Source organism: Python bivittatus, unplaced genomic scaffold (genome assembly GCF_059951505.1).
Source record: "Python bivittatus isolate LINGU-HERP-01145 unplaced genomic scaffold, Pbiv_v1 ctg000440_np1212, whole genome shotgun sequence".
Lineage (NCBI taxonomy): Eukaryota > Metazoa > Chordata > Lepidosauria > Squamata > Pythonidae > Python > Python bivittatus.
In genome coordinates this window covers 10,226,201-10,246,988 of record NW_028277063.1, presented here as the reverse complement: position 1 = coordinate 10,246,988, position 20,788 = coordinate 10,226,201, and the positions used below count along the sequence as shown (strand labels likewise).

The 20,788-nt window shown below is 36.3% G+C and overlaps 1 protein-coding gene across 5 annotated transcripts; it reads left to right on the top strand.

Moving 5' to 3' along the window:
• The first annotated feature begins 3,531 nt into the window (after positions 1–3,531).
• LOC103066636 (butyrophilin subfamily 3 member A3-like) lies at positions 3,532–20,479 on the top strand. 5 transcript variants are annotated; one of them, XM_088142877.1, is made up of 14 exons: positions 3,532–3,606; positions 5,270–5,365; positions 5,697–6,047; positions 6,942–7,226; positions 8,499–8,597; positions 9,233–9,259; positions 9,719–9,745; positions 10,834–10,860; positions 11,529–11,555; positions 13,624–13,650; positions 13,893–13,913; positions 15,081–15,161; positions 18,283–18,309; positions 19,091–20,479. In XM_088142877.1, exons 2-14 carry the CDS (start codon positions 5,305–5,307, stop codon positions 19,648–19,650), a joined length of 1,620 nt encoding a protein of 539 aa, XP_087999003.1. In that variant the 5' UTR covers positions 3,532–3,606; positions 5,270–5,304; the 3' UTR covers positions 19,651–20,479. The 5 variants fall into 5 exon arrangements, with proteins under 5 accessions (XP_087999003.1, XP_087999004.1, XP_087999002.1 ...); XM_088142878.1 differs by having other exon boundaries at positions 3,555–3,683; positions 6,975–7,226; XM_088142876.1 differs by having other exon boundaries at positions 3,555–3,683.
• Positions 20,480–20,788: the final 309 nt, after the last annotated feature.

Genomic DNA, 20,788 nt, shown 5'->3' with positions numbered 1-20,788 from the left:
AGTTTTTAAGGGCTATTCACATTTTGTTGTCATCTATTTTTGCATTATCAATACAGCAAAAGTAAACATCTTTCTTGGAATTCCCTTGCCCTTCCCATTATCCATCAGATGTTAGGATTGTGATCCTGGGTGTCCCTTCCTCTTCTGAATCCATCTTATATTTCTGGCACTTATCATTCCACACATTATTGAACTCTGGATTGCAGAATCTTGAGGATTATTCTACTAACAAGTGAGATAAGTGCAATCATTCACTTAAAAAATGCTTTGCTCTACCATTTTTGTATTAGAATATAATTTAATCCTTTCCAAGGTGTTCTAAATCACCACAGAACTCTTCAGTTTCTACTTCCTCTGCATTTGCAGTTGCAGCTATAGTGATTTGAGGCCTTAGGGTCACGGTATACGGGAATGAACTTGGGAGACAGGAGGAAGAGCCACAGAATGGACCTCCATCATGTAAAGATATCTCAATCCACAGAAGGGGGGGGGGCATGGGAAGCATTTCAGAAGGGACCCTCCCTGGTTTTCCAGAGAGTAAAAGGACAGGAGGAGAGAAATACTTTCACAGTTTCAAGATACTGTTAATGTAACTTTACAATAGAGTTAATACTCATCGTTAAACTTCTTGTCTGGACTACATCAAAGAGCTAATACATAGGGTGTAGGTCCCAGGGTATCACACCTCCTCTCACAGAAATCCTCTGGGTATTCATGCCTTGGTCCCAGCTTCTCCTCTAGGATAATAGTTTGGGTAGTTTCTGCTGTTACCACCTGTCTTCAAGGGTGTGCATCACTCTTGATCCACTCCCTAACTCTTGTGTGAAAGAAGGGTTCTCACAACTATGTTACTTTTTTGACAGTGAAAACATCAAGACAGAAAAGGTGAAATAATTTCTGAAGTGCTACCTCCTGGCCATACAGCATGGCTCTCTGATAATTAGGGTATCCAGACATCTTTTAGTCTCCTGGGACTACCAAGATCAATATTTTTTTTAAAAAAAGATTAAATGTAAAGGACTTTAACAACTTTTTAAGTACTAAAATGCAGAAATATTATTCAAAAGAAAATAATTACAGATGCCCAGATCAGGTTAATACACAGTTTTCAAATTACCTAAAAATGAAAAATCCAAAAGAAAATACATTATTTCAAAGAGACCACAAGATAGCACTGGCCTATTAGAAAGAAAGAGAATTCTGCCACAAATCTCTGGTAGTTGAATATTAAATATCCCAAAAGCATTTTAAAGATAAAAAATGTACTGTATCTTCCTGAACATAGTATAATTGGCTTCTCAGAGCCTGAGAAAGGGGATACAGATTTCCAAAATCACATTAGTAGACCATGTCTGAACATTCTTCCTTTATCAGGAAAACTGATAGTCATCTCCCTAATTCATTAATGGGTGGTCATCAGGAGGATCAAGAAATCTCCACCCTAATGAATTTAAAAATAAATTGAGTGCTAAGGTAAATATACAAAGCCGCCAGATTTTCTATAACCTATTCCCTTTCAATACTGTATATCTGGTTAAAGAAGATTCTATGAGAATGTTGTTTCGATTGCAAGCAGCTGCAAAGGGCTTAACACAGCCTGAAATGTAATTGTCAGTTAATATAAAACAGTTCCTTATCTTGTATAGAGAGATAAAAAAGAGATTTAGCACATCACAGAAAACCGAAATCAAATCAAATCTAGCATGAATTCCAACCTATTGTCAGCCCTTCAAGGTAGACCAGATTAGAACACCAGAGTTATGTATGCTAACTCACACGCTGGTCATCTCTCGGTTAGGCTATTGCAATGCGCTCTGCATGGGGCTACCCTTGAAGAGTATCCAGAAGCTACAGCTGGTTCAAAATGTGGCTGCATGAATAATATTAGGTGTCCCAAGGATGGCACACTTTTACTGTGGGAGCTGCATTGGGTGCCAGTTTGCTTCCAGGTCCAATTCAAGGTGTTGGTTATCACCTTTAAAGCCGTACATGACATGGGGCCAGGTTACCTGAGGGACTGTCTCATCTCCATTACATCAATCTGTCTCACCTGTCCAGGCAGAAAGAGCATGTGGCAGACTTTGTCAGCAAGAGAATGTCAGCTGGCAGGGCCAAGGAGGAGATCCTTCTCTGCCATTGCCCCAGTCCTTTGGAATATTCTCCCCCTGAGAGGTACAAGAGACCCCTACCCTCCTGGCTTTCCAGAAAGGATAAAAGACCTGGCTCTGCCAGTTTGCATGGGGCAATAGGAGCTCTAATCATCCCTGGGGGTGATTAGCGCCCTGATGACCCTCCCTGAGTTATTTGCCAATTCCCCATCATTCTTGGAACTTATTTATTATTAAGATTGTTTTTATATTGTATTTTAATTGATTTTATCTCTTCTCTAAACTACCCAGAGTTGCTTTCAATGAGATGGGCAGTGACAAATTTGATATATAAATAAATATTTAAAATAATACTATTTTATTACAAGGTTACAGTAACAGAATCTTGCAAATCTGAATGTGCTGCCCCCCTCCCTCCCTTTATCTTCATGAGAACTAGAGAGGATCATGTCTAAGATGCTTTCTGAACTTGCATTTCTGCCCTGGACTCAGATTTCTTTTTTTCTGACCGTTTTCTTAGTTGCAGCTCTTCCCCCTGTTCCTCAAAGTTATTCCTATAAACATATGTAGAATGTAAAGAGAGAGAATGACCTTGATGGAGGTAAACCAGATCTGTTTCCAGAGCAATGACACAAGAAGCATGATTCAAGCCCAAAACATTCTGAAGGAAGATAGACAACTTCTTAGTTCATAGGAGTATAAGGCAGGGGGTGGGGTAGGGAGAAAAGCACAACCAAACTTCAAGATTCTGTTACTATAGCCAATATAATAAAATAGTTTTAACCTTCGTTTGGAGTTACTTTCTTGGCCTGGTACAGGTAGTCCTCAGGTTACAACCACTCACTCAGCAACCATTCAAAGTTATGATGGCATTGAATGAGGGGGACTTATGATCCGTCTGCAAAGTTGTGGTTGTTGGAGCATCCCTGTGGTCATGTAATTGCGATTTCCAACATTCTCTGCTGGTTTCTCATAAGGAAAGTCAATGGGGAAGCTGGCAGAAAGTCAGAAGTCTCTTCTGCTATTTTTTTTGCCCACCCATGCTGTGTAGTATCCCCCTGTGCCCCTCCCCCCCAAATTCCTATAAATAATGGACGAACTACAAACATTTTAAATGAGTGTATGGGCGGGACAGGACAGGACGGGATGGGACGGGACGGGACGGGATGGGACGGGATAGAATAGAATAGAATAGAATAGAATAGAATAGAATAGAATAGAATAGAATAGAATAGAATAGAATAGAATAGAATAGAATAGAATAGAATAGAATAGAATAGAATAGAATAGACATTGGGAGAAAATTAGATGAATAAAGCATGTACTGTATAAGTTGCACTAATTGCACCAACTTTAGAAGCTTAATTGAGCTTACAGGCCGAATGAACAGTGTAACCTTTGTCCTTTAGAAGGGTGTGGAATATTATAACAATTAGCTACCAAGAAATTCTGCTCTTTCTTTACACAGAGCATTGGAAAACGAAAGTCAAGAATTCAGGTAAGGGAGAAAGTTCTAGCAGAACCAGGAAATAAATAGAGAATCTAAAGAATATGTCTTGGAGGACTGCTGGTCAGGTAAGGAAAATAAACAAGAGGCACTTGTTTCCAATTGCAGGATTTGCAAAACTGTTCTGAATACTTGGGTCTTTTTCTTTCACGGGGACAAGCTGTAGTTTTTGTTAATCTGATAGACTGGGGGGAAGAGCTATTTCATTTTAAATACAAATTATACATACATTTCAAAGTACAAATCCAGAAGATCCGGTAATCTAATACGGGTTAGTTGCATTTAAGCAATGTAATCTACAATATATTCAGTGAAGCAGGACTAATTGTCTAATTTTTAAGGGGGGAACAGTGTGCAGGTTTAGGAGAAGTCAAGCACTTCTTCCATTTCCCTCCCAATTCCTTGTCTGCAGATGTTTTACTTTTTCCTTAATCCTAACCCAAATCTAATAAACAGGAATGAAGGTTAAACTAAATTAAGAGTACTGCTGAATTATTCTGTTGTACTGCTAACATTATGGCAACCTTAATTCACATACTTCTACTGTTGTGGCTTGTTAATGAAATGTGCCTTGATAGATTATGTGCCATCATGTCAGTGTAAATCATTAGTAACTACATAGATAGACCTTCTCCCGGATAGCTGTCCTCAACCTGGCCCTTGAGATCTTCCAACGGTCCACCCATCACCACTATAATTGGTGCTGCCGGTCATTTTCTCCTTCTCTTTTTCTGTACCTTTCCCAGCATTGTAGACTTCTCAGGGGAGCTGTGCCTTAGTTTTACTAAAGTAATAATATACATGCTATGGAAAAATAAAAGTGACAGAGATGAGGTGGAAAGGATGGGTGCAGTAAGCAGCTCATCAAACCTTTAAGGGACTGATGGTGGACAAAGTAATATATCCATACAGTATCTGATTCTGGTCTAATTCATCTTATTCAACATTGTAAGAAAATCTAGCCATTGTGTTCAAATGTTTAACTTTTCAGTAATGTTTCATCACAAACAGGAAACTAAATAATCAAACTGCATCCACTGCATAGGTTCAACCTATATATTTAGGAATAATGTGTTGCTATAGATGTTGTTAACCAAAATATGAATGAACCCAAAGTGTCCGTAACAAAAACAAGAAGAAAAAAAATGATTATATTGGCAAAGCTCCCAACTCAGCTCAAAATTATTGAAAGGGAAAATACAAAACAATATGCTCAGTAGTGTAATTTTCACTTTCCCAATGAAAGAAGTTTTTGGAAAAAGTTCATACTCAAGAGAAAGCTCTTAGCGATAACAGTTAAAGAAATGCATGGTAACATTTGTAAAATCTTATGAATAATTTTTATGTGACTTGTAAATGACAGAATTAAATATTAGTGCATCCATTTAAAGAAGAACATTGGCAAAATTTTTAAAAAATCAGAATTGCTTGCCTGTAATTAGTCCAGAAGAATTTAGTTAAGTAAACTAAATTAATACATTTATTACTCTACTGCTACTTTTGAATTAATTCAACTATTATTTTCAACATTTACTAGCAATAAATTATAAACATTATACACTATTAATGCATCATTTGTGTAATGTTTAAATACTAATTATAACAGCAAATCAACCAAAACCAAACCAACCAAGTATAGTATTTTTTTTCACAGAATTGCATGTGACGTCTTGACCTATCTCCAGCTCCATGTGTTCCTTCTTCTCTACTGTTTGTATCACGATACTTCTGCAGATCTCACATGTAGCAGGTAAACTATTGTCTTGCAGACAGTCTACGGTAATTATTCTTTTGGTTTCAAGGTAATGATATATGAATGAAGCAGTCTGAGGGAGAACCATCTTGCACTTATTATACCACATTGCAGGGAAAATATGGCAGTCATTAGAAACATGTGATGTTATATTATCACATAACATCAAATTTCATTCCAGAGTCTATTCCTGATGGTGTCTCAGTCTCACGTCCCATCACTGAAATTCACATCCTATAAACATGGCAATGAAACTGGGAGGAAATGGGGAAAGGACTGCAAAAGCACAATTTCCACATTGCAATGACATCTTGATTTGTTTCTGAAGGTAGATATTCAATCAGACCACCAAATAATCCTGTGATTGGATACCTTGAAAAGGAAGTAATCTTGCCATGTGTGCTAGAAACTTTGAAGCCAATTGCAAATGCCAGCTTCAGAATTCAATGGATCTTGGAAAAATCAGAAAAAATTGAAGTGAAAAACTATAACAGAAAGCATGGGGAAACACAGGATAGAAGATATCAGGGTCGAACGGAGCTCTTTGCTTCTGAGATTAATAAAGGCAACATGTCCCTGCTCCTGAGGAACATAAGTCTCTTTGACCAGGGACTATACACCTGTAAGATCTACCTTGATGACTGGTATTACATGATTCTGGTTCAGCTAGTTTTAGCAGGTGAGATGATTTTATATGTTCTTAAGATAAACCAACATTATTAGCATGCAAGAGATCATGTTGTAAACAGCAGTGGAGAGAAGACAAAATGGAGTAAACTTTTATTTAAACTCTTTTCATTGCCACTTCATCGGTCTTAAACCTGATAGCTATTATGTTGCACCAAAGTGCACAGTCAGCTCACCTTTTTTAGTTTTTTTTATTTATATATGTTGCACGAGTGGTCCTTTTTTTGTTAACTATTATTCTTCAATTTCATGAAAAAAAAAATACTTTTTACCCCTAAAGAGTCAAACATTATTGGTATTTTCATAAACAGGTTCCATGGCTCTTGCCTTTACCTATGAGGTAGCCAAGAAACCTTTCATTATGAGATCTTATCTCCAATGATTTCCAGTATTCCTGGCTTCCCAGTCTAAAATTAAAAGCCAAGAAAAGACAAAACAACACCTTCTACTCTGCATGTTACAGATCACAAAGCTCTGCACACCCAGAGTCCCACTCAAGTGTATAGAAACCCATGCCATGTTCTCAACTGTCCCCATTTACTTGCCCCATACTTGTTAGAAGAGAGCCATCAGTTTTCTACTACAGGAAATAACAACAACGATAACAATGCTACCTGACATTGATGAATAGTAGTCTAATGGTGTCTTAGACCATTAATTGTCATCAGGAAACTGGGGTGGGAACACTTCAGAATGTCACAGAAGTATTTGTAAAATGAAAAACAGGATGCTTATGCAAATCCTTCTTTTTTCTTTTAGAAAAAATAACTGCTTCTGGAAAATAGGCTAATTGTCAGTTTCAAAGTTCCTTCAGGATAAGGATACTCTAGACAGATTCTATGTTTTCTGTGGCAGTGAAAACTTAACACATATTATTTTTGCACAGCAAATGGAGGTGACCCCACTATTACCTTGGCAGATTACAAGGGCCAAGGTATTGGTCTCACCTGCAGCTCTGAGGGGTGGTATCCAAGACCTCAGGCTCTCTGGCTGGACAGCAGAGGGGAAAACCGGACAGAGAAGTCAGCCATAGCAAACACAGAGGTCGTGGCGGGTATCTTTTGGGTTTTTGGTTCCATTACACTGGAGCCAGGAGTGGATAATGAAGTCTCCTGCAAAATCATCAACAATCTAGTAAAGAGTGAGAGAGAATCCCGAATCCTCATTTCTGGTAAGTGGGGGATGGACCAAAGTTTGAATTTTAGTAGCTGAGCTTACTTGGAATATACTGTTAGAGAATTATATCTCTACTCGTTGTTTTAAAAAGAGATACTCGTTAATTTGTTAGTGTACCTTATACAATAATTTTTTAAAATATATTATGGCACAATATTGGCACAATATTTGTTTCAAAGCATTCAGAGCTGCATATTCAAGCTGCAGATCCAGCACAGCCAGAATGCATATCCCAGGTCCAGTACCACATAAGTATATTCTTTAAATTAAGGACAGTGCCTACCTCTTTTAAAAATGACTTTACAGCTATTTTTTCTTTCCTTACAATCCCATCTTTGATCTGCAACACACTCACACTTGAAAAGCAGGAGCAAAGAGACCAAGAGTAGGTGCTGTTTTCATGGTCTTGGATGCCGGAGGAGAGGAACCCTGGCCAGAGAACCTCAGTCCTGCCAGTGCCCAACTCCTTGCACATCCAAGAGCTGAAAATAGGACAATATTTACAAAAAGGTCTTGTTTCTGGACAGATGGAAAGAAAGGATTCTGTGTGTCTTTTCCCCACCACTGGAGGCCATTTTTCCCAATTTTGGGAAACAATGTTCACTTCTATATTGAATCTGTAGATTAAGCCTATTGTGAATTTTGCTACTTATTTTGGGGACAGAAAAAAAATGCAGGAAAATCACTGCAGTTGGCAGGTCACTGCTGAATTTTGGAATCTTGAGGACCTGCAGAGATCACAAAATAGGTCCTGAGAGCCTGCATATTTTATCAGCTAAGTACTTGTGGTTACCATTACTACGTAATTAAATGAAACAATATTCTTATTATCCATGTGAAGTACAGAAAGAATTTAAAATTAGAGAATATGTGTACCATGAAGAGGCAATTCTTTTTCCATTTTGAATTTGAGGGTGGTCATTGCAGAATCACATGGTTCACTTGGAAATCTTGTCCTTAAAGTCCAAATTAAATGGCATTCAAAATCATATTTAATTTAAAGACAGTAGGTTAATTAACAATTTATTGACTTGATTAAATTACTTGATTAACTTAATTAATTAAACTAAATTAGACTAAATTGAATTAAAATGCTTCCGTCCCCCATGATGTAGCCATATCTATGTTCATCTTGAATACTGGATAAATTTCAGCTAAACTGTTTTTGTTTTTGTTTGTTTTTTTGGCAATTTTGAATTTCTTCTGGAAATTGATAATACAATACTAATACTAATAAATCTAGGTAAGATTTCAATGTGTCTTTCAGATGCTTTTTATCCAACTTCTTCCCCTTGGATTGCACCCTTCATAATCATTTTAGTGCTTTTTGGTTGCCTCATTACTTTTCTGGCATATAAATGGAGACGTAAGTATTATAAATTTGTTACTAGGAGAATTTGTGAAATTATGTCCACAAAATATTTTAGGAAATGCCTCTTTTTCTGTGTTTGTGCTAATAAATGTGTCATGTGGCAGAAAAATAGAAATGCACTCAACTACATTCTACATAGCTACTATAATTTCTCTCCAGAAAGCATGGTAGCCTTGATCTAACTGTATTTTCTTCATAGTAAATAGTAGATTCATTTAATGACAGCCATTTCCCAAACATGGACTTGGCAGGTCATGGGAATATAGTAGAAGGACTTGACCAAGAACTTTCAGCACAACAGCAGAACACGCTGCTTTCTTGGCCAAGGAAAGATAGAAGACCTGGCTCCTACGATTTCTACCAGGGTTGACCAATGCATACCTGTTCCCACCTGCTCCCAGTCACACAGGCTGATTTTCCATCATCCCAGTTCCTTCCTATGACTGAAGTTTTTAAGATCTTGAAGTCTTGTTCTCTGTAAAACAATTGGTGACCTCCAAAAGTAGATTTTTGAAAACAGAATGTTATGCAGTGTTTTGAAGTCTGATAGGTTTGTGTGTATTTACTTTATTTATTTATTTATTTATTTATTTATTTATTTATTTATTTATATTACTACTTTCTTTCAGAGAGCTTGCAGGAAGTATCTCAGTTTGGTAAGTAATGGTCAGTCATATTTTTACATTATAACAGTGCCCAAAATGATGTAGGTATATTTTTTTAAAAAGAGGGCAATGCTTACTTAAAAATGTCTTTCTTTTCAAAGAGACCTCCCTATAAAGAGGTGACTCAATAAAGTCTAGCTTCATTGAATTTTTCAGTTTTTCATCTTTATGTTTATTTTTGCATCTACAATTTTTGAAACACCTGACACAATGCATGTTTCTCCCTAGACCTGCATGTTTAAGTGCAGTTTCCCCAATATAGAATAAGAAGTTGTTAATTTTTTTGGAAGATCAAATGAAAGTTTGCTTGTAGTTTTCAGTAGAAGAGAAATTATTTGCTAATACCGGTGTCCATTTAGAAGCATATGCATTTCTTGTTCTGGTGATAGCACACTGAATGTAATAGGTCATTCCAGTTTTAAGGAATAACAATTGTTTTACCTTCTGCAGAAAAAGAAACAAGTCAAAAGAAACGTGGTAAGTGCATTTTAAAGTATGCATTCTATAATAGTATACAAAATTGTCTTTGTTTCAAGAAGTGCGTACTCTCAATATATCAGTACAACTCTCCGATCAGTTTAAGAACAGCATTCTAATTTAAAGGTTTAAAGAAGAAATAAATAAAAGAAACAGAACCATGAAAAATGTTATAACAAAAAAAGCAGCAAGTATTTGATTATAGAATAAAAATAAATATATCACCTTGTATTTTTAAAAGTCTGGGGGGAAAAAAAAACTCAATCCCTATATATTTTGAATCCTAGCAACCTGATTGGCATTCTCTGGACCACTTTGTTTTGTTCGGTCTTGAAGCACATGGATGGATGGATGGATGGATGGATGGATGGATGGATGGATGGATAGATAGATAGATAGATAGATAGATAGATAGATAGATAGATAGATAGATAGATAGATAGATAGTTGATTGATTGATTGATTGATTGATTTAGTGTTCTGATAAAGTATAATGCTGTTATAATAGTTGTAGCCATTGAGATTGCTAGATGTTGATACTTTGGAGAAGAATCTGCTAGAGATGGGCAAAAACCAGCCTGCATATCTCAGGACCAGACTGAATATGTACAGGTGGGATTTAGGATCCAAGAGTGATGGAGAAACACAAAGACATATGTGAACTCAAATATTCAAACAAAGCTCAGTAAGAAAGAAAATTTTAGTGTCCAGGAGAATTCATTGGCTACTCTAGCTGGGTGGACCCAGGCCATATTTGGAGGGTTTTCCCTGGGAGGTTGAGGATCATCAAATGGGACAGAGATCAGCAGTTTCTAATAGTGGCATCTTAAGGAGTTCTAGCATACCAGGAAGCCAGTTGTGCTGGTACAATACATCTTGCACTTCTGGCTTTAATAATAAAGCGAGGTTATCCAAGAGGCAAAGTAGCAGAATGGATCCTTTTCCTATGCTGGTGAAAGTAAGGTTTTGATTCACCATGTGTACATATACTGTAAGTATAGTGTAGGTATGCTACAGGAAACCTATGATTTACAAACTTTACAAACTTACAATTTTGTCTGATAACATTTCACTTTTACTCTTTTCAGAAAGAGTTTGTGAAAAAGAGGCCATTGGTAAGACAGGGATATTTTCCTTTTTTTATATATGTGGATAGGATTGGTTTCTGTAGTTGGAGGACTCTAACAGTACTTTTCAAATATAAAGATATTTACAACCAGGTATATTTCATATTGTTGTGAGATCATAACCTTAAAAATGTTTTGTACCATTATCAGAGATTTTAAGAACTTAGAACAAATATGTAGACAAAAGCTTACTGGAAAACAAAGTTATTGATTACAAATGGAAAGAGAAAAAAATGAAGAAACTTGTTGAGTTGAGCCTTCAGGAAGAAAGTAAAGGAGAGAGAGAATAAGAGAAGAGAGGAAAGAAAACCCATCCTGTATTGAACTACTTTTCATGTGGATCATTTAGTCTGTGAGACAGGAACTGACAGATCTGAGATGTGGCATATTCCAGTGATGGAGATCTTGCATGTTGACCAGTCCCATTCATTCTAAACAAACTGAAATTAGTATGTTTCTGTTATGTACAATAATTTTTGAACTCTTTACCTTTCAAATTCTTTCCATCTTGGAAAATTGATAAGACCTTAGACGTTTATTGAGGGTTACCACAATTTAACTTATTAGCAAATTATAACTTGATAACCGATGCATTCCAAAAAGTGTATTTATGCATGTAAAGGCAACAGCTCTAATAAATGTAATCTTTGTTGTAGAAACGGAGAAGTGCACATTTCAAGCAGGTACGTCTTCCTTTAAATAATGGCTAATCACAGTATCCTCGCTGTATTCACTAAACATGGACATGCTGCACACACATGTGAACTATGGTTACTAGCATTACTAATCAATTATCTTTAAAAATACTCTTGGAAAGTGGGAGAAAGTAATCCTATCCTTGTGAAAAACAAAAGGTACAATCAAAAGATAACAATCAAATGTTATAGGAAGATAGCTTAAAGCCACAGATTTATTTCTTTACTATCTCTTCCATTTATAATGTCATATGTTTTCTGCAAATTCCATTCCAGTTAAAAGTAACATAATTTATATGCATTGGATGAATGTCTGCTACTGGAGACCATATAAGTAGTCCTTGGGTTACAACGGCAATTGGGACTGGAATTTCCATTGCTAAACAATGTGGTTGTAAAGCACTATGTCATGTGCTGTCCCTGTTGCCTTCATTAAGTAAAGGTCGTGGGTCATTAAGTGAGGACCTCATGTGACTGGGACTTGCGACTTCCTGCTGGCTTCCAACAAGCAAAGTCAGTGGGGAAGCTGGTAGGAAGTTGCAAGTCCTGGTCATGACAAGCTTTTCCTTAGGTGGTTTGCAAGCAGGCCAGTGGGTGGGTAAGTGCTACAGAGTGCAGCTGGGTGGTGGGGTGGATGCTGCAGCCTGGCACAAATGCAGCCAGGTGGATAGGGATGCATTATGGAGTGCAGGTGGAGACGTGCTATGGGCGGGTGTGCTTTTGGAGCACAAGATCCCCAGGATCTGCGATCTGGCTGCAACTTCATGGACTGGTCATAAGTCCCCCTTGTTCAGTGCCATCGTAACTTTGAACAGTCACTGAAGGAGTGGTCGTAACTGAAGGACTGCCTGTACTGGATAAAGTTACCCTGAATCTGGATCCAATTCCCAAAGTTAATCAGATGGTTCTAAGCCTGTAGCAGATTCCCTTCAGTATCCTAAATGGACTTTAGTGCCATTGTTGGACTTTTTCTCTAAATATAATCTGCTGGAACTCCAAATACATGATGCTTCTTAGCTCTAGATGCACAGATGCATGTTAGTCTGGTACGAATGATCCACTGCATTACCCTGGCAAAGGAGGGCCTCTGTCTGTTGGGAGAGTGGCATAATTTGCCATCAAATAAATGCCTGCCACCCCCCATGTTCAAAAGCTCATTGCAGAACAATATGAGCTATCAAACTGAAGCTGTGGCCAAATGCAAGTCTGTTGTTTTCCCAGACGGGTTAATTTGCTGAATATATTTTATGTGAGGGAAAAGAAACCTGAACATGAACTGGAAACCTTACTAATTTTTGGGAAGTCTGTTTAGTTCATTCATCTTTGAACTGCTTGTAGGAAAAGGGTGTTTACAGCTCAAAGGGAATTAAAGTAGGTTCTGGATTTAGAAGCCATTCAGGAGTTATCCATGAAGAAGACCAGCACCAGAAGGGTTTCCCCAAACCACCAGTAATCTGGGAACTCAGGGCATCTGAACATTTGTCAGGATGAAATCTTACAAAATCTTGTCAGACACGGCAGATAAAATTTGGAAAGATTTTCTTGAGGTTTGTCTACAGGGCCTGGGAATCAGTGTGCCTGAATAGAATAACTGTCCATCCATTTAATATAACTTAATATTAATATTACCAGATTTTCAAATTTCAAGCTTAGACTGTATGTTAGAAGCCATATATACACTGGATTGCCTAGCTAATATATTTGATAAGCTAGAAAGACCTGAAGCCTTCATTAAATTTATTAACTACTCACATCATTGATACTCACATGTAATTTGACTATAAATTAATGAAGTTGCAGTAACTTTAATCTAGGAATAAGCAACTTGCCACTATGGCCATAGGCAAAAAATTATGGGAATTCTATATTAGAGAATCTGGAGGGTATTAAATAGTCTTCCCCTTGTTAGAAGTCCTTCAACTCTTGTTAAAAATATTACATAGCCAGGATTGCTTATTTGTTTTATAAGTGGGATAGAGTCTTCTCTGAGGCATTAATTTCTTTTGTTAATTTATCTCAATGATTCATTATACTAATTCAAATAATTTTTTTATAGCTCTTGCTGACATCCAGGAGCATCAAGGTAAGAGAAGACATAATATATGCATATGGGCTAAGGGCTGAATTCAGGGATAAGAAGGAATAAGCGTATAATCTCAGTATTCACTGTGGCAGTCAATTTTATAGATATTGAAGAATTCATTTTCTTAATTTATTTCAAGTTCAGTTCAAACAGCTCAAGTCTATAGTTATATATAAAACACCACAACTTTATCCTGTACTCCTTTTTAAAGTATAACTAATTTTAATACCTTTCTATTCCAGAACGACTACAACATGAATTAGGTAAGCTAGAATACTTTTGATAAAACATTTAAAAGACAATTATTGATTTCTATCGAAAAAGGATTCATTACACTTTACTAAGGTAACGTATTTTTGTTGAGCAATGTTTCTCAGAAAACAATGCTGTACCAAACGTTCTGAGAACTTTGCATAGTCCCCAGAATTTGGGACAATTTTAAACTGTGTCCCTGGAGCATATTCAATAATCCCAAACCCTTCAATTTAAGGTAGAATATTAGGCCATTCCAATTTTTTCTTGGGCTTCAAATCCCAGGAATTTGGGATTTTAGAGAGAGAGAATATTTTGTGGAACATAACATGTAAAGACTTCATTCAGACTCATATGCAATGAGGGATTCACCAATCAAGGTATCATCAATACTTTGCTTTCGGATCAACCTTCCACTTGAGAGAGATGTCATGTGCAGCTGTGACACCAAAATGGTGTCAGTCACCTAGTGACATCAGCATGCAAATGTCTCTATTATAAACTTGTGTTCTGACACCTCATGCAAATACAGAAACATTTGTCTGATGACATTACAATGTGTGTTTCATCTCCCCGCCGCTCCCAATTGTCTGTCATGTAGACACCCATGAATCTGAATTCGTGTCTCTTGAATAATAATGTAGACTTAGTTTACAGCAGTCTTCTCTTTTTTGGCATATCAGAGATGCAAAAGTAGCACAACTAAGAATGGAATAGTGCTGTTGATTTTATAGTTGGCACTATGGAAAGTTTTCCTTGCCAGATATTTTAAAATGCAATAAATTTTGTTTATATTTTGGACAACACAGATCAAAGGATTTGTAGCTATAAAATCTTGATACCTACAGTTTTTTATTGCCTCTCACACATGTTCTGTTTAACTACAGAGTAAGAGGGAGGAATCCCCAAATTCTTCTCAACCACTAAAATACAGTAATGACCTTCAGACATAGCAGAAACAACACAACTCAGGACTGAATAGCTAGGGTAACTGATGCTTATCATTCTCTCTCCACTCAGGTTTTCTTGCTCTAAGACTCTCTCTCTATATTTTAAATATATAAATATTTAAAAATAATCTACAGTTTCCCTGTAGGCTCCAAAACACCCTTAACCTCTTTCAAACCAGAGTTTTGTACATTTAAAATTAGAAAACCATATTTTGTTCTGTTATGCAGCCACCTGCACTCCACCCTACTCCACCCCACTTCTCCCATTGCCCCAGGACATCATGCCATGCCATCTAGAGGGCACATCAGGTGAGGCAAGGCTTATAGCCATGGATTCAAACAGAAGTGTAGCTTCTTCAGAAATTGATTTTTCTCCCCCCTCCTCAGTTGGAACAATGTTTTTACTCATATTTACTCTGACCTTGGTTTAGTTTGAGGATAGTCTGTATTTTTTTTACAATAACTTTATTAAATTAAAAAAAAACAGAAAGATAAAAGCTAACAAAAACTAATAATCAAGAAAAAGAATAAAAGAAAGAATAAAGAAAAAAAAAGAAAGCAGAAGTACAGGAAAAAAAGAAAAAAACAGAAAAAGAAAAAAAGAAAAAAAGAAAAAAAGAAAAAAAGAATGACTTCTGACTTCTTTTACAGTAGATACAAGTAAAACATACATTAAACTCTTACTCTAAGATTACAACCCATCATCCATTTTTTCTATAATCTATTAATTTTACTAATCATCAAATCTATATATCATAATTTCATTTTTTCTGTTTCCTTCAAAAAGCTCAAAAGGGGCTTCCATTTAGCATTAAATTGTCAATGTCTTTTTTCTAATCAAAGATGTCAATTTTGCCATCTCAGCCAGCTCCATCAACCTTACCATCCTTTCTTCCATTGTAGGTAATATCAAGTCTTTCCATCTTTGAGTGTATAAAAGTCTCGCCGCAGGTATCATACATAAAAACAAAGATCCATGAGAGTTTTCCAATTGTTTATCCATCAGCCCCAAAAGAAGTGTCTCTGGTTTCAATTGTATATTAATCTTCAAAATCTTCTGAATTAACATATATATTTGAGTCCTAATTTTTTTAGTTTTATTACATGTCCATCAAAGATGATAAAAAGTCCCTTCTTGTTGTTCACATTTCCAACATATATTTAAAGTCCCTTTGTAAATTTTTGACAATTGTTCCAGTGACAGATACCACTGATACATCACTTTATAAAAATTCTCTTTAAGATTATAACATAAGGTAAATTTCAATCCATTCATCCACATATTTTCGCATTGTTCCGTTTGTATATTATGTCCAAAATGTTTAGCCCATTTGATCATACAATCTTTAACTTGTTGATCTTCTGTTTCAAATCTCAACAAGAGTTTATACATTTTAGCAATAAGGATGTTCATCCTTAATTGTTGTTGTTGTTCAGTTGTTAAGTCATGTCCGACTCTTCGTGACCCCATGAACCATACCACACCAGGCCTTCCTGTCCTTCACTGCCTCCTGGAGTTTGCTCAGTTTCTTGCTCATTGTTTTATCATGTTCAAAACCATATGTTCTTTTATCAACTTTAAATCTTTCTACTAATTGTACATGTGAAAACCATGGACAAATATATTCTTCCGATATCAAATCTTCTCTTGATTTTATTTTAAATTCTCCCTGGTAAAAATCTAAAATGTCAGCATAAGTTAGCCATTTCTGCTTAATTACCATTTCTCTTCTATAATATGCTTCTTGTGGTGATAGCCATAAAGGTATTTTCAGACACAATCTAGATTTATATCTATTCCAACTTCTCAAAATGGCACGTCTAATAAAATGATACTTGAAATCTACATTAATGTTAAATTTGTCATACCATAAATAGCCATGCCACCCAAATTTCGAATCATGCCTTTCCAAGTCCAATAACCTGCTTCTCAGCGTCACCCACTCTTTCATCCAGACCAAACAGCAAGCTGCAAAGTACAGTTCCAAATCAGGTAAAGCTAAACTCCTTCATTCTTTGGCATCTTGCAATACCTTGTATTTAACTCACAGTTTTTTGCTTTGCCACACAAATTTAGATATATCCTTCTGCCATTGTTTAAATGGTAAATCAGTAGTCACAACTGATATTGTCTGAAACAAAAATAACATCCCAGGCAAAACATTCACTTTTATCACAGAAATTCTTCCCAACAATGACGGTTGTAGTTTCTCCCATCTTAACGTGTCTTTTTTAAACTTCATTCCATGTCTTAACATAATTATTCTGAAACAACAAAAAAATCATATCTGTCAAATTAACAACCTAGTATTTTATTTTTTTTCTCAGTCTTGAACCTGTTTTGCTCATCAATTCTATCTGATCTTGTATCTTCATATTTTTTATTAACATCTTTGTCTTTTGTTTATTAATCTTAAAACCAGCCATTGCACCAAACTCTTTTAATTTTCTCATTAATAGTTCTATCCTTTTCAATGGCTCTACCAACACCAGCACCAAATCATCTGCAAAAGGTCTCAATTTATATGTCTCTTTTTAATTTTTTACACCCATTATCCCCTCATATTGTCTTATGTCTCTGTTCAAAACTTCCAAATCAAATATAAACAAGGGTGGGGATAATGGATATCTTTGTCTTGTTCCTTTTTGAATTTCACATGGTTTTGTTAAATCTCCATTAACAAAAATTTGTGCTTTCTCTAGTGTGTATATCGATTTAACCCATTTAATAAAGTTCTCGCCAAAATCCATATGTTCTAAAACTTTAAACAAAAAGGGCCAATTAAGGTTGTCAAAAGCTTTCTCTGCATCCAAAAAGATGAATGCAGCTTGGTTTTCATTATGCTGTTCCAAATATTGTACAATGTCCAATACTGTTCTGACATTAACTTTAATAGCTTTTAGGGTTTTTTTTAGTTCTTGTTAGTTTTTTTAGTTGTCTCCCTCCCCCCCCCCCCCTGTATGTTGGAACAATGTTTTTACTCATATTTAATCTGACCTTGGTTTAATCTGAGGAAAGTCTGTATTGCTCTTCACCAAATCTGGAATGCTCCTGAAGTTGCTCCAGCACCTCAGATGCATCACATTTCATAAACCTGAAATATATAATATTATTTTACGAGGAATGCAGTATTCAGAAAATGAACACCAAAATGTAAACACTCAGCGTTGAATTGAAACACAGAGCTCTTCCTGAAAAACCTCTAATTGAGTCACATTGTCTCTTAGAATATACCAGGACCAAGTTTAAGAATTAATAATATTTTAATATTGTTATAGAGCACAATGACCCTGGCCTTTACAATTTCAAGTCATCTTCCTTTCTTCAAGATCTTGAATTTTAGAGCCAATTTTTTTCAGAATAAATTTGAATGTTGTTTATCTATTTGACTCTGACCAGCTACTGATTGATTTTCTTTTCCTTATTTAGGACTAAGAAGAATTCAGAGTCATGCAGGTAAAAGATCTGGTTCTTAAAAAATTCAGAACAAAAATCTGTGTGGCTAGTGAACAGAGTGCAACTGGAAAACGAATGTATCTAGATGGAGAATATCAGGTTGGGGGATGCTCATCTAATCACAGTACAAGAAATGTGGGGCCTCCCAAACCTTCAGGCCAAGCCTGTGGGCTATTTCCATGTGAGCAGATAAACTGCCTGGGTGCCAAAAAAGGTGGTTTGTTTGGTTTTAAGATTTGGGAACAACATCCTTAAAAAAATAAAGAATGAAAGTTGGGATTGGAAAGAGAGGGATGTAGAGGAGAAGATTGGCTATCCCAAGCTTCTAGAACCGAATGGCAGAAGAATGAGAAACAGAGATAGAAACAGAGAAATATTCCAAATATTTACAGGAAGCTTCTGCCCAGCAGAGAGAGAAAAATGAAAAGGTGGTTGATCATGTCCAATCTCCCTTCCTGTGGAAATATCAGTGCAGGAAAGTTGATGCCATTATAATCTTATTAATAGGGGCACCCACAAATAAAAATAGTGTATCCATAATGCTTTATGCTTTTCATTAAATATTGACTATTGTTTGGGACACCGTGAAAAAAAAACTGCTTTAGCTCCAGTTTTGGTGCTTTTAGCTATGAGCAAAGAAAAAAAAAACATGTATCTAGTTTGTATCAGAGATGCAATCAAGACATTCAGAAAATTAAATACCTGTGCTGAAGCTAACTTATATATTTACTTTTCTGAAAGCCATTTCCCTCTGTCTCTGTTTTCTCCTTTTTATTTGTAGTTGCAGTTCATTTGGACTCAGACTGCAAGCATTCAGACATCACCATCAGCAGAGATGGAAAAACAGCCACCCTTAATGCTGTTGGAGAAGCAACATCTGCTGTGGGTTCTCTAGTGGTTGTGGGGAAAGAGGGTTACATTGCTGGGAAGCATTACTGGGAGGTAAAGGTGGGGGACCGGCTGGACTGGGAGCTGGGGGTGCTGACTCAGGGTGAAAGGGACAGAACCAGAAAGGGGAAGTTTTCTGTGCCCCTTGGAAAAGAATGCTGGGTACTAAGAAGTGTCAGAGGAGATTTCTTTTCTAGTCAAAATGAGGAAAAGATTGAAAAAAAGCAACATCTCTCTTATTCAGATATTGGCTTGTTTCTGGATCAAGAATCAGGAAAAATATATTTCTATAGGGCCTGTATGTGGTGGCCATGCCTTATAACCACCATTGACATTCCGTCAACTGAGAAATTGCACCCATTTTTAAGTTTTGGTGAGCATGCCCTAGATTGTGCCCAAGGTCCATTAGAAGTCATCCATTTGAAAATCCCACTTCCTTTTCAGAAAGTTTGAAAAAGCGGGAAGAGGTTCATTAGATTTTTCTGAGAAACATCTCAACACAAAGAAAGTAAAATAATTAGTATCAAACATTCCGTAAAAATTCATCCAGCTGGATCTTTTTGCTTTGGTTTACAATTTTAAAAAGCACTGACTATGTGTTGTCCTAGCTGTAACCTGAGCCTTGCCTGCAGCTTTAGGTCCTCAGCTAGGCAAGGCATCCTGGAATTTTGTTTCTCATATACAGCTTAGTCCTGGTGAAAAAAGGGATAGTTTATGACTATTTTGTATATTTTTATTTAAACTTTCCATTCCATGGATCTATAACATTTATTTGTTTATACTGTATTGCACATCAAATAAAATAAAAATAATGAAGAATATATTATTGTTAATATTAGAGATTTTTTATTCTCCCTGAATTTCAAGAACTGGACTGAAAATTGGTTCAGCTGGCAGCTGTATTCTGGAGATTTCAAGCAAAAGAAAAATGCCCAGATATTGACAGGAGTTCTATGGGGTAACCACTCCCCTCCAGTTCACACAGAAAGTCTTTAAGTTCGGTGTAACAATCTATCCCTAACCTGTTCTAATGGTCTCTAAAAGATAGATGTGGGGTGGGGAGTCCTATCCCTAAATAAAAAGAGAAAAAAAATCCCTCTGTTTGTGCTTCCCTCTGTTTTCTTTCTCCTTTCTTCCTTTCTCCTTTCTATAGAAATAAGGCAGACATCACAGCAGATGAGCCAATTACAGAAATTATTTTATTATTTCCAAAATAAAATGCATTAAATATAAAACATGAACCAAATGAAACACAACAGTATATGCTAGGAAATGTAAAGGTTCAAGGGTTCCTGTCTTGTTTTTCATGTAAAACCTGTTCTTCTAGATTTACAATTTTGAGTGTTGGGTTATCCTCCTGCACAGTTCCTGAGCTGACAGAGAAGAATGGATACATCTTTCCAGAACAATGAATACTAAAGGTGTGAAGTTTCTTTTTTATATTGACATCATAAAAAGATAGGCTTTGGTCTGGTGATATATTTAGGAATATCCCTATTCTTGTAGGCTGTCCAGTCACTTTTAGAAGGGTCCAGGGGTCTGTCTGAGCCCAGTAATCAGTAAAGCCCACCATCAAGCCCTATGACCCAAT

Excerpts from the sequence above, each read along its gene's own strand:
- LOC103066636 (XM_088142877.1), top strand. The coding sequence starts at position 5,305 with ATGTGTTCCTTCTTCTCTACTGTTTGTATCACGATACTTCTGCAGATC. Across the intron at positions 8,598-9,232 it reads TCTGGCATATAAATGGAGAC|AGAGCTTGCAGGAAGTATCT; the intron begins GTAAGTATTATA and ends ACTTTCTTTCAG. Across the intron at positions 13,914-15,080 it reads ACGACTACAACATGAATTAG|CCACCTGCACTCCACCCTAC; the intron begins GTAAGCTAGAAT and ends TCTGTTATGCAG.